At 34.5% G+C, this 13490-nt stretch overlaps 1 protein-coding gene and 1 pseudogene across 4 annotated transcripts in view; both read left to right on the forward strand.

The window, feature by feature from the left end:
- Positions 1-13490, forward strand: part of MIGA1 (mitoguardin 1) — a 70056-nt gene that overhangs the window by 48870 nt on the left and 7696 nt on the right. For all 4 annotated transcript variants that reach the window (XR_005647745.1, XM_039838643.1, XM_039838644.1 and 1 more), the window contains exons 9-14: positions 6984-7102; positions 7360-7432; positions 8142-8228; positions 9554-9652; positions 11626-11760; positions 12995-13048. Coding sequence is in view for 3 of the 4 variants with exons in the window: in XM_039838643.1 (XP_039694577.1) it covers positions 6984-7102; positions 7360-7432; positions 8142-8228; positions 9554-9652; positions 11626-11760; positions 12995-13048 (567 nt within the window). In the remaining variant the exon portion in view is untranslated. The remainder of the gene's footprint in view (positions 1-6983; positions 7103-7359; positions 7433-8141; positions 8229-9553; positions 9653-11625; positions 11761-12994; positions 13049-13490) is intronic.
- Positions 201-6044, forward strand: LOC120583121 (40S ribosomal protein S11-like; annotated as a pseudogene).

Raw genomic sequence — 13490 nt, forward strand, 5'->3', positions numbered from 1 at the left:
CTTGTTCATATTCTTAGAGGAAAAGCTTTCAACCTTTCACCATTGAGTATGATGTTAGCTGTGGGCTTGTTATATATGGCTTTTGTTGTGTTGAGGTACATTCCTTCGTACCCAATTTGTTGAGAATTTTTATCATAAAAGGATATTCTGTTTTGTCAGATGCTTTATATCTTTTTGATCTGTAGACACTTATGCCCTAGATGGGTTGTAAGGAGAATAATTGCTAATCATGTTGCATTATTTCCACTGTGAAGAACAGTATACCAAATTGCTCTGAAGTTTCTTTATCATGTACAACTTTCAAAAATATTTTGCCAAGTGTTCATTGTACTCACTTTAAATTTGTTGTAAGTTACAAAGGTTTGATACATTTTTTAAAAATCCTTATGGACAACAAAATGTATGAATACCACAAGAAGGGCTCAATATCTGAGAAACATCCTAGGAATGCTTCTAGGGTATAAATATATGATCTCAGAATGTGAATGTTCCAAGATAAATTCTTTTCTAAGAAATATTTGTTAAATTATTTTTAATTGCATTTAATATATGCCAAGCACTTAAGTTAGAGAAAACTTTTAATGAAGAAAGTTATTAAGAGAATAAGATCAGAACTGCTTGGGAAGTTAAACAATTTGTGGTCATTTGAAAGCTTTATTCAGAATTACCAGAAAGATTTCTTGCCTATTTAGAATAAAACAAGTCCTGGCATTGGTTTTTGCCTAAGCTAGGTCAGTCATTTGCGAAAGTGATTAACAAGATTTTCCTATATAAGCTTTGCCAGACATTGGTTTGGAACCATAGCCTTTTTTCTCTGAAAAGCCTTTTTAAAATAATAATAATAATAGCTTTATTTAGATATTTCATGCACTATAAAATTCACTCTTTTAAAGTGTACAATTCAGTGGTTTTCAGTATATTCACAGAGTTGTGCAACCAGTACCACTTTCTAAATCCACAACTTTCTTATCACTCCAAAAAGAAACCTGTAACTATTAGCAATCACTCCCTTTTCTCACCTAACCTCCTCCCTTAGCCCTTGGCAACTACTATTCTACCTTTTGTCTCTATGGATTCATGTATTCTGGACAGTTCATACAAATAGAATCACACAATATATGCTCTTTCGTGTTTGATGTATTTTTACTTGGCATAATGTTTTCAAATTCTGAAAAGTCTTTCTAATGTGAGGATAGCACTGCATTAGTACTCTCCTAACTCCCATCTGTTAAAGAAATTGTCATTTAATAGGGAGAAACTAATATTGCAGAGGTAGCAATTTTTAGCTGTAGATTCTGTTTTTCTTAGAATTATCACTGCAAGGTGTGTCTGTATGTTTAATATATAAATTGTAGAGTGCTCTTTAAAGAGAAAATTTTATTTTCTATAATTCAGATACCTCTACTTATAAATGGAAGCTTGGAAAGCTTTTATTAATCTCCTCTTTGTCTTGATAGCACTTGTTTATAGTAATCCAAAATAATACACTAATAATAATAATAATATACAAAGCAACAAAGACAAACATTTAGAATAATCATAATCTGAAAGGGAGGGCTATATCTACCATTCAAAATTTCTATTTCTCAACAATAAAATTCAGGAGCTGGCTTGAAGCTGGTGCTGAAGCTGAGGGGCCTTCCTTGAGCCTCATGGGCGTGTGTCCTTGAAAGCAGGACCCTGCCCCCTAGTATGGAGATTGTCAGGCAGAGGGCTTCGCATTAATCTAAATTAGAGCATTATAAATCCTGGGGGCTCTACACTTGTGGTTTAATGGAGGCTTAAGCGTTTTAGACGTTACCTTCTTAAAATTCAAGGTTTATAGGGTGGTAGTTTCTGGAGGTCTTAGGACTTACAGTTAGTTCTGTGAGAACTGAGTCCTAAAGGCTAATCCAAGGAGTTCGTTGTTTTGGTATTTAATTCTGAAGCCATGTATATTATCAAATAAGGCGTGACTCTTAGACTGAGCATGCTACCAAGAACAGCCCACCATCTTTCAAAAGAAGAGGGTCCTGCTTGGAGAAACTAGCCAGGATAAGCTCCCACCATACTATAAGAGTATGGGCTTCAGGACACCCAAGGAGGCCACTGAGGGTACCTACTGTGACAAGAAATGCCCCTTTATGGGTAACATCTCCACCCGAGGGTGGATCCCATCAGGTGTATTGACCAAGATGAAGGCGCAGACGGCCATTGTCATTTGCTGAGACTACCTCCACTACATCCAAAAGTACAACCACTTGGAGAAGTACAATAAGAACATGTTCATGTGCCTGAACTCCGGCATCAGGGACATTTAGATCAGTGATTTCATCATGGTTGGTGAGTGCTGGCCCCTGAGCAATACCATTTGCTTCCCGTGCTCAATGTCACCAAGACCTCCAGCACCAAGAAGCAATTCCAGAAGTTCTGAGACTGGATGCCTGCTCACTTCCCCAAACAAAATAAAAATGTTTTCCCATTCAAAAACAACAACGATGATAGCAATATTTGTTTATTATCTCATCATTTCCGAGGGTCAAGAATTTGGAAGTGGCCTGAGTGGTTCTGGCTTGAGGTCTTTTGTGAAGTTGTAGGTCTTTTGTGAAGTTGTAGTCAGGTATGTTGGCTGGGGCTACGGTCATCTGAAGGCTTGACTAGAGTTGGGTAATCTGCTCCTTAGCTCACTTACGTGAATGGCACGTTGGCAGAAAACCTCACTTGCTCACCAGATGGACTTTTCTATAGGACTGCTTGAGTATCTTCTCAGCATGGCACCTGGCTTCCTCCAGAGGAAGTGATCCAAAAGAGAGTGAGATGGAAGCAGTGACTGTTTCTGATCTAACCATAGAAATCACCCTCCATCATTTCTACAATATCCTTTTGGTTACACAAGTTAGCCACATTCAGAGTAGAAAGAGGTAATATCAGGAAGAGAGAATCGTTGAGGGCCATTTTAGAGGGTTGTTATTTCCTTTTTTATTTCTTTTCTATTAGTGAGATAGAGTATACAGTCAGCCTGCTTTCTTTAACTGTTAAGTTCTATTTGTAATCTTAGATGATTTTAACTGTTAAGTTCTTTAACTGTTAAGTTCTATTTGTAATCTTAGATGATTGATTTGAAAGGAAAATGTAAACATGTAAAAAATAGTCCATATTAATATGGAACTTGGCCTATTTCATGACCCAACTTTTAATAGTTTTGGGACTTTGGACATTTTTTCATGGTTGTTCAGAAGATTTTAAAAATAGTAAGGCTTTTTAAAATATTACTTCACATTCAGCCAAATCGTCGCTTAACAAGGAAGATAAGGCCCAGTCCCTCTTGCACTTCAGAGAAGGCAAGGGAGAAGTAATTTAGGATGTTTGACATTTCAGCTAATCCCAAAACATTCTTCTCACTGGTTGCTACATCAATGGGTTTTATCTGTTTTGACTGTTGTTGCTGTTTTTATTGACTTGTTTGATTTCTTACATGGTCATTTTTGTGGTGCTTATGAACTATGGGAGATAACTAATAAGGCGGAATGGTGCTTTGTTGTAAATCAATATGGTATTACTTTTCTGTTTGAAGACAATAAAATGAGTTTTTGAAATGTACCCTTTGGGGGGAAGAATAACTTAGAAGTAAAAGACATTTCAAAAGTTTCAGATAGCAAAAAAGAAAAGAACACTTTTTTCATGGTAAATTGCACATTTCCATATGCTGGGATTAAACACCTCTGCTTCTCAACTCTAGTAAAATGTTAATCTTTTTCTGAAACCTTTAAAAACATTCTTGGAAATTTTGTCAAAAGTATATTCTAAAATGAGAATTGAAGCCATTGTATTAGTGATTTGCTTTTTGCTTTAAAAAATTTAAGATTCATGATTTAAATAAATGTTTGAGTTGTCATTGTCTCTTAAGAAGAGTTGATGATAATGTTAGCTAGTACCAAATCTTCAAGATGATGTATTTTAAGAGATTTATTTAAATGATCGCTTCAGCTAAACCAGCAAATAAGCAAGGTAGACAAATAAATCAAGATTTACTCTGGAATCTCTTATTGTTGGATTTGTTCACTTTTGATTAGTGTAAATTATTTTGTGTAGAGAGTTTAATTGGAACCCCAGTTTCCTCCTTAGGATTTTTTTCTACTGGTAGGCGTACATAGATACTATTTGTTTTGACAGTGGTACAAAACTTTAAACTATTTACTATCTAAAGAATTTTCATTATAACTTATTTTTTAACTGTTAGGTTTTTTTTTTAACCTCAAAAACATTTCCGTTTGCATAATACATTTCTCTTAAAATGTGAAGGGAAATATTAAAGCAGAAAATATGTGATGTCAGATATTAATATTTTCATTTACCTTTTTTTTCTTTTGCTTCTGTTCTGATAGACAGTTTATACTATCTTAAACCTCTTTTACCTTGGATTTTCAGATAGAGCTGATAGGAGAGTATAGTTTGATATTTAAGAGTATAAGTTCTAGAATAAATGCCTGGGTTTAAATTTTACCCTATCTCTAGGGCCTTTGTTGAAAACAATCAGTGATAGCTGTTTAACATTGCAGCTGCCTGAGGTGGTTATACCAGTTGCGACTAGCAAGAGCCTGACTAAAAAACTTAAAAGAGTAAACTGGGCAATAAGATGTTTATAGGGGTCTTTGAAAAGCTCCGGCATATCCCTGGGATTCTAGAATGAACAAATGTGTGCAGGGAACATATGCTATGTCCAGGAAAGACCTTAGAAGTCTCTAACCTTTCACCTCTGGCTAACCTTGCTTTCTGCACAAGTAGGAAGTAAACATTAAGGCAGACAAAAGAAAAAAAATGATCAACTGGAATTAGTCAAAAGTAAAAACTTTTGTGCTTCAAAGGACACCAACCAGAAAGTGAAAAACACAGCAGAATGAAAGAAAATATTCCGTAAATCATGTATTTAATAAAAGAATTGTACCTAGAATATATAAAGAACTGTTACAACTCAACAATAAATAGACAAACAATCCAATTTAAAAATGGGCAAATGATTTGAATAGCCAGTTTTGCAAAAAAGATATGCAAGGGCCAATAAGGAGATGAAAGATGTTCAACATCATTAGTCATCAGGGGAATTAAACCACTTTACACACTAGGGTGGCTATAATAAAAAAGATGAACAATAGTTGTTATCAAGAGTATGGAAAAATTTTATTTGTTGCTGGTAGGAATGAAAATGGTACAGCCACTTTGCAAAACAGTTTGGCAACTCCTCAAAAAGATAAACATGAGTTATCATCTGACCTAAGAGTTATCATTCTTAGGTATATACTCAAGAGAACTGAAAAAATAAAAAACTTGTATACAAATGTTCAAAGCAGCCTTATTCATAATAGCCAAAGAGTGGAAACGACCCAAATGTCTATCAGTTGAGGAATGGATAAGCAAAATGTGGTATATCCACAGTTCAGGGATAAAAAAGAATGAAGCAGTGATATATTCTACATCATAGATGAGCCTTGAAACATTATGCTAAATGAAAGAATCCAAACACAAAAGACCACATATTTTTTTCCTTTATAAGATGTTTCCAGAGCAGGAAACTCCATAGTGACTGAAAGTAGATTAGTGTTTTCCAGGGACTGGAAAGAAGAGAGAATGGAGAGTGACTGCTAATGGGCTGAGCTTTCTTGTTGTGGGTGATAAAGATATTCTGCAATTAGTAAGTGGTGCTGACTGTACAACCTAGTGAAAATACAGTAGTCTCCCCTTATCCATGGCAATATGTTTGAAGACCCCCAGTGGCTGTCTGAAACCACAAATAGTACCGAACCCTATATATATGGTGTTTTTTCCTATACATGCATACGTACCTTTTCACTTAAAGGAAGCACTTTACAGCTTCTCTTGGACATATCTGAATTGCCAGCATCACTACTCTTGTGTCTTGGGGCCATTATTAAGTAAAATATACGTTACTTGACTGTAAGTGCTCAGATATGGCCACATTTGATCTGCTTACTGAGACAGCTACTAAGTGACTTAACAGGCAGGTAGTGTGTACAGCGTGGATGAGCTGGACAATGGGATGATTCACATCCTGGGTGGGTGGTGTGGGATAGCATGAGATTCCATCCTGCTACTCCAAATGGCGCAATTTAAAACTTATGAATTGTTTATTTCTAGAATTTTCCATTTCATATTTTCGGACCATCTTTGACCACAAGTGACAAGAAATAGCAGCAAGCGAAACCATAGATAATAGATAAAGCATAGGGTGAATGACTGTTAAAAACCATCAAATTGTACATTTAAAAGGGTGAATTTTATGTTATGTGAATTATATCTCAATAAAGTTACTAGAAATCAAAAAAAGAAAGAAAAACCCTACAGCATGTCATTTAAATGGATCACATGGTATTGAAGAATAAAATTGCTCCAAAGGTTTCTTGCTTAGCTGGCTACTCTATAGTCTTTGCAGTTTTTTTTTTTTTTAATGAACTGTTAGAAGACTGGATTTCCATTTGTCAAGTGTTATACTAACAGCGGTGCATGACTATTTTTTAGTCATACAAAGGTTAGTCAAAGCTACATATAAGAAAAATTCCCTAGAATTAGCCAAATTGAGATTCTTTCGGTATTTTTGTAGAAACTTTTACTTCATTTACAATTGTGAGTTATAATGCTTTTAAGCATTTTTTGAATGATAAAATCCTTTTTATTTCAATGATTTATCTTCAGTTATATGTCAGTAAACTGTAAGATACTGATTTTCTGTATACTCTGTGGATTTAAGTAGTTGGATTCAAAATGGACTAAGCTTGTTATAAAGTTTCACTCTTTTTTACAACTGAATTTTGAAATAAAATGAATTCAGATCTTACTAGCTGTAAAATCTTATTGAATGATTTTTATGGTTTAATCAAATTGAGTATATTTTGTTAGTATCAAGATTCTATTTTTGTATCTGTTGTAGTTTTAAAAAAAATTTATATATATATATCATTGTAGTCTGTTCTAACCCACTGTATGCTTAGCTTGCAGAGCACAGAGAAGTACGGCATACCTACAGTCTGGAGTCTCTTTGCCACTGCCCTTTTTATGAAGAAGCCATGCATTTAGTTGAAGAAGGAAAAATTTACTCAAGAGTGCTTAGGTACCATTTGAGTTTTTCTTATGTTTCTGAAAAATACTAAGGTGCTGTTGCTATGTTTGTATGATATTTATTAAAAATGGTTATACGAATGGGGGAAAGTATGTTTTAGGCTCAAAAAAATTTTTCACATGTTTTGTCAGTATTGAAGACATGTGTTTTATATTAAGGTCCTGAGGTTAAGCCTTGTTTGAGTCCAAATTTGTAGTAGGCTTGATCTTGAATGCAGTGTAACAGTTGTCTCCCTGTTTATTACATAGAACTGAAATGCTGGAGTGCCTAGGAGACAGTGATTTTCTTGCCAAACTTCACTGTATTCGACAGGCTTTTCAGGTATTTTTTTTTTTAACATTAAGAGGCTTTACCCAGCCACTCATCCCCACCCTCATGCTATAGAGTCCAGCTGCATATAAACAAGATGGCTCTTTATAATCTTTGCTCTTTATAATCTTTATTCCTAATGGCAAATTTAACGTCTACTAAGTTTATTTTTCCTGCCTGCTGTTTCCATTCATTTGACTTCATTTGTCATTGTCGTTTCCCGTGGCTTCCCAAGTCCACCACACTTTGTCATAACAGAATATTTTGATGCTGGAGATGTGTACTAATGGCTGCTTAAAATAAAAATCCTCTTTTTTATTATCTATGTGTTCTAAATTGTTTTTTATTTGAATCAATTATAACATTGATTTCTTGATACAAGGTCACTAAACAACAAAATTATCTTTATTTTTTATATTTTGGGGCTGTTTAACATTTATTTCTGATATTAATTTGAATAAATATGATTAATTCTGATTATTAAATTGAACAGAATTTAAATTCTCATTTATCTCCCTTTAATATTTTTTGATTATAGGTTTCAAGAGTTTATTTTATTTTAGTAAATTAGGACCTTCTCTTTGGTCTGCCGGCTGAAATAGTGCCACATACAATGCATTGGCTGTATTAGGGTTATTTGTACATAAATGTGCTATAAAGTCAAATGTCCATTCAAATTAATTCCAGGTCTCTTTTTTCTTTGGGGTTGGATTTTTTTTAGGTAATCCTTTCAGAAACAGCCAACAGGATTTTCCTTGCTGAGAGTGGAAGGAAAATTTTATCAGCATTAATTGTGAAAGCACGAAAGGTAAACTTGTTTTGTTGTCACATATTTTATTGTTTCAGTTGAACTGAAGATTAAAATACATTCAGTTTTTAATAGAAGAAATAGTTTTTGTAGGTAGTCACAAAAGTTCACATACTAAAAATAAATAACCCAGAGAATACTGATTTCTGCTTGGGTTGATTTATTTTCTATATATAAAGCCCATACCGTTTTGATCAAATTGTTTCTCATGAATTATTCCCAATTTGCCATGAAGTCTGTGAATGTGATGGTGAAAATCATCATTAGATCTGCTACAACCACCACTATTATTATTTTTAATACTACTCTTCTCTTACCTCCTTCAATCCTGTTCATTAAGAAGCTTCCAGGAAATAGTGTAGATCTCAGAAATCTGGAAATACAAATTGAGTTACCTCTTACTCTTACTCATCTTCATGGGACTGAATGAGGCAGAAGCAATGAAAAGAACTGCATTAAGACTGTACAGAACCACTTTTCTTTATGCAAGGTGTGTCCAACTGATGTGGAAAACCAAAATAAAACAGGCCTTCTTTGAACCATTCAAATACCTACCTGGTTTATAGAACCTCAGTCCCATCATTTCTATAATAGGATTATATTTATGATACCCTATTTCAGAGGGTCTTTACAATGACATAATAATAGTGATCGTTGTAGTAGCAGATCTAATGATGATTCTCACCGTGACATTCACAGACTTTATGGAAAATTAGGAATAATTTATGAGAAACAACTTGATCAAAATGGTATGGGCTTTATACATAGAAAATAAATCAACCCAAGGAGAAATCAGTGCTCTTTGGGGTATTTATTTTTAGTATATGAACCTATGTGATTATCTTTAAATGATAAATGGGAAAGCAAATTTTATACAAAGTGCAAAATAAATGAAAGGTGCTATTAACTGTTTGCAAATCCCAGTGTAAATCTTATGTTGTTTTCTTGGCCTTTAGGCAGATAAACCTAGTGATTTGAACCAGAGTTTCTCTTAAAGTTGTAAAACTGCTTTTCAGAAGCATTACATGCTATCCTCTGTAACCAGATTTTCATATTAAGGACTGATCTAAATAGGCATACATATTTGAGTAGTAGGCAGTTTGCTTATGACATGTGACTAATGTTCTTAGTCTTGACTTCTGCAAAATGTTGGAACAACAAAATATTAAACCAAATTAATATGGAACACCTTAAAAATGTATTTTAATTCAGTTGCCTAATAGATTGAAGATATAACAAACATACTTGAAGAGTAACTCATTTACTTTGTAGGCTAGAGCCTTATAAAGTTGAGTTTAAGATTAAAGTGTATTTTTTTTCTGCAGAATCCAAAGAAGTTCGAAGACGTTTTTGATGAAATGATCTATTTTTTAGAGCAGACTGATCACTGGGATAGTACAGAAATGGAACTTGCTGCTAGAGGAGTAAGTTCAAAGTTTTTATATTTATTCTCCTTAGTTACACATAATATTTATATAATTTGAGGCCACTGTTTTCATGTCCTTATTAAATCATAAGAAAACCAGTTGTGTGGTGGTAGTTATGACAGAATCATAAACAATAGCAACCCCAGTCTTCATTTTTTTTTGGCAACAGTTGAAAATAATTGTTTTCTTATAAGCCTTCCCCTCCCTCCCTTCCTTTCTCCCCTCTCCCCTCTCTTCTTTTCTTCTTTCCTTCTTTCTGAAAGTCAAGCGCAGGCTCTAGCAGGGTGGTAATGGTGGCCTATGTAGAGCTGGTTTCAGATCAGACCACAGGTAACTCACTGGAGCTAGGAGATTAGCTGCATGTATAGGATCAGACAAACAAATATATTGAGAATAACTAGAGCCAGATCTTACTCTCAGAGAAGGAAGGTATAAAAAGCTAGAATTGGAATTAGAGCTGTCAGTGTGAATTCATAGTTTATAATAAATATGGATAGCTAAGATATAGAAATAAATATAAAGGCTTACATATACATAGACATACACATATTTCCTAGCTGTACTTACTGCAAGGGTCTGGGAGCAGCATTACCTCAAAAGAAATTTTTCCTCACACATAGATCTTGGCTCCTAAACACTCCACTACAAGGAACTAGGACTCCTTGGAACAAATGGCTGATTTCAGCACTGGGATAGAGAAAGAACATGATGAACCTGGGACATTTTGTTGTAACAGAAGCATAAAGAATGAGTTTACAAGGGGCTAAAGGCTTTCTAGGCAGAGAAAACAGTAGATGCAGAGACATAGAGGCATGATCTTTCTTTCTCCGCTGTTCCCTCACTTGGTGAAGGAATCGGTGTCCATTCAATTGTGCAGGCAAGAACCTAGGACTCATCTTCTATACCTCCCTAGTTCTCACCTACTTTATTGTATTCATCTCTAAATTTTGTCAATTTCAACTCCTGTCTTCCAGTTTCTTCATTTTTTTCTCTATTTCTGCCAGCCCCATAGTAGTCTGAGTATCTATTGTCTTTCCCTCGACTACCTCAGTCTTTGCATTCCCTGATTCCTTGCCTACGTCTCCACTCCCTATGTTCACTTTCTCCTCTCCATTCCATTCTACACATTGCTGCCAAAACAGTCCTTAAAAATACAAATCTGATCATCTATCTTCCCTCCACCACTCTCCCCCTAATATACTGTGAAGATAAAATCCAGAATTGTTGACATGGGCCATAAACTCTGCAGGAGATGGCCCTTCCTCTTTGTCTTACCTCTTTGTTCTCTGCTACAGTAGCACACTTGCCAGTTTTCTTTGACTCAACACCACTGTGTTCCTTTTCACCTTAATGTCTTTGACAAGGTATTTCCTGTACCTGGGATGTTTCACTCCCCAAAGAAAGCCCTCTGTGACATCCAGTCTAGATTAAGCTCTCATAGTACCATGTACTTTTTCATTTACTGTGCTTATCACAGTTTGTTATTGTGTATTTGTGGAATTATTTGTTGCTGTCTGTTTTCCTCAGGAAACTCTAAGCATCTAATTTGCTTACTATAGAAGTATGAGCACCTGGTGTAGCATGTAGTACAATACAGTATGCATAAATGAACAAAAGATTAAGAGGTTCACGATGTGGTGGGGAAGACAGACAGATATACCAATAACTCAATGACAAAGCAGAATGAGTATTGTGGAGACCATAATAAAAGCACAAACAAAAGATTCTTAGAATAGAGGAGAAGGAGAGATTAATTTCACCTGATGGGACCTAGGAAGGAACAGCTGTCATATGAATTATAATTTCTGGTGGTGAGTTGTTTGCATATTTTTCCCTGCTCGTCTTTTTTTGTCAGAGAGATAATCTGACTTAACTAAAAACACCCAACCGTTTCAAAGTATGAGGTCCTGGCTCAGACTTAATTTCAGCTCTGTGTAATAATTTCTGTTTTAACTCATAATTTAATGCAGGTGAAAAATCTAAATTTTTATGATGTTGTTCTGGATTTTATATTAATGGATTCCTTTGAAGATTTAGAAAACCCACCCACATCCATACAGAATGTAGTAAATAATCGCTGGCTAAACTCCTCCTTCAAAGAAACTGTAAGTGGTGGTTTACCTTTCTCAGCCATTTAAATTTGATGAAAAATGGTCAGAACTGGAAAGATTAATGAGGTTTACATGTATATCTGCCTATAGAATGACTAGTGTGGACACTGAGCTCACCCTTTGATATTGGGATCAGATGTGTATGATATATAACATCTTTAGGTGAAATTCCCTTTTTGGTTCTATTAGTTTTTAGATCTCAGAAAACAAAAAACAAAAAAAAAAATATCTCTCAGGCTTCAGACTAGTTCAGGCCTAACAAAAAATTGTAATTGAAATGACTCTATGACTAAACTGAAATATAGCAGTTGCAGTAAAAGACAATATATATTTTAGAGGAAAATATGAAGATTTATGTTCCCAAATACTACCAGAAATTTAGAGGAGAGAAGAATAAGCATGTACCAAAAAGAAAAACAAGGTTTAAATTATATTCTACACATTGAATATTTTAAGTTTGTTGTTTTTCTTACTCAAATATCTATTTGACATTGTTTTTTTTGTGTTGTTGAGCTTTAAGTGTGTACTTGGAAGTAGCTAGGGTAGATACTCATAATGAAATTTGAATGCCTTTAAAAAAATCTTCCAGTTGGTGATTTCACAATTATTGTGCAAATTCCCGATATTAAATTTTAATAATTTTAATAAATCCACTTTTCTCTCAAAGTATGTTTTAACCATAAAGGGTACATGTTATCTCCAACTCCATAACTAATTTAGTAAAGTGACCTTGATCAAAGTCTGGTCATGCCAGAGCAGGGGCAGATTTCTTTAGGATCCACTTGGGTGTTTTTGTCCCTGTCATTATGGTTGTATTTCTTAGTTCTCTATTTGAATAAAACTGTTAGCTCTACCCACAACTATTACCAGCAGTACTATTTTTGAAAAAAAAAGTTCTTTGTCTTCATCGTTATATTTAAAACATTTATATGTGCATCTGTGTATAAATATTTCTGCTCTTTTCCTGTAGGAACAGAATTTAAGAACTCATTGATACCTGAGCTCAGCCTTTTTTTCTTTAGTGGCTTTGTATTTAATTTTAAAATTTGTAAAAACAAAACACCATTTCATTAATATTTACAAACAGTAGAAGGAACCTAGACCGATTCTTACTTGTAGTTAATGTTTTGAACATTTTAGATGCATCAACTTTGAATTTCTAAAAAGAATGGAAAGTTTATATAGGTATAAATTTAAATCTTGCTTTTTCTCTTCTTCGTATATTTAGGCTGTGGCTTCAAGTTGTTGGTCGGTGCTGAAACAGAAAAGGCAACAAATGAAGGTAAAATTCATTATACCGTGGACTTCTTTGCTAAGTAATTTGAGGCACCTGTCAAACATCTGAGTCAGTTCTCAAGTGGGGATGGCAGCTCATGAGGACTGTGCCTCAAGCTAGATGAGTGACTTATCAGTCCCAGGTTGGCTTCTCCTTTTTTGAATCTCTTCTCTCTCTTCCTTAACATTCTGTAGAGTTCAGTATAGCAAGTATTGAGGCATGCATGAGTTTTCTACTAAGTGTGAGAGGGTTTAGGGCTGGAAATAGCTTTGATAGAGTTTTGGTTTTTGTTTTTTCACTTAATGATGTTTAAAAAAAAATATGTAGTGATTTCTACTTCATGTACTCCAACTGAGAAATAATGATTTGATTCTGATGGCTATTTTATTCAAATGAGAGCCCCTATGAAAAAAAGTCTCAAAGTTTATATCCTGCCTCCATGTTCTAT

The sequence above is a fragment of the Pteropus medius genome, unplaced genomic scaffold (assembly GCF_902729225.1).
Source record: "Pteropus medius unplaced genomic scaffold, Ma_sr-lr_union100, whole genome shotgun sequence".
NCBI classification, from domain to species: domain Eukaryota; kingdom Metazoa; phylum Chordata; class Mammalia; order Chiroptera; family Pteropodidae; genus Pteropus; species Pteropus medius.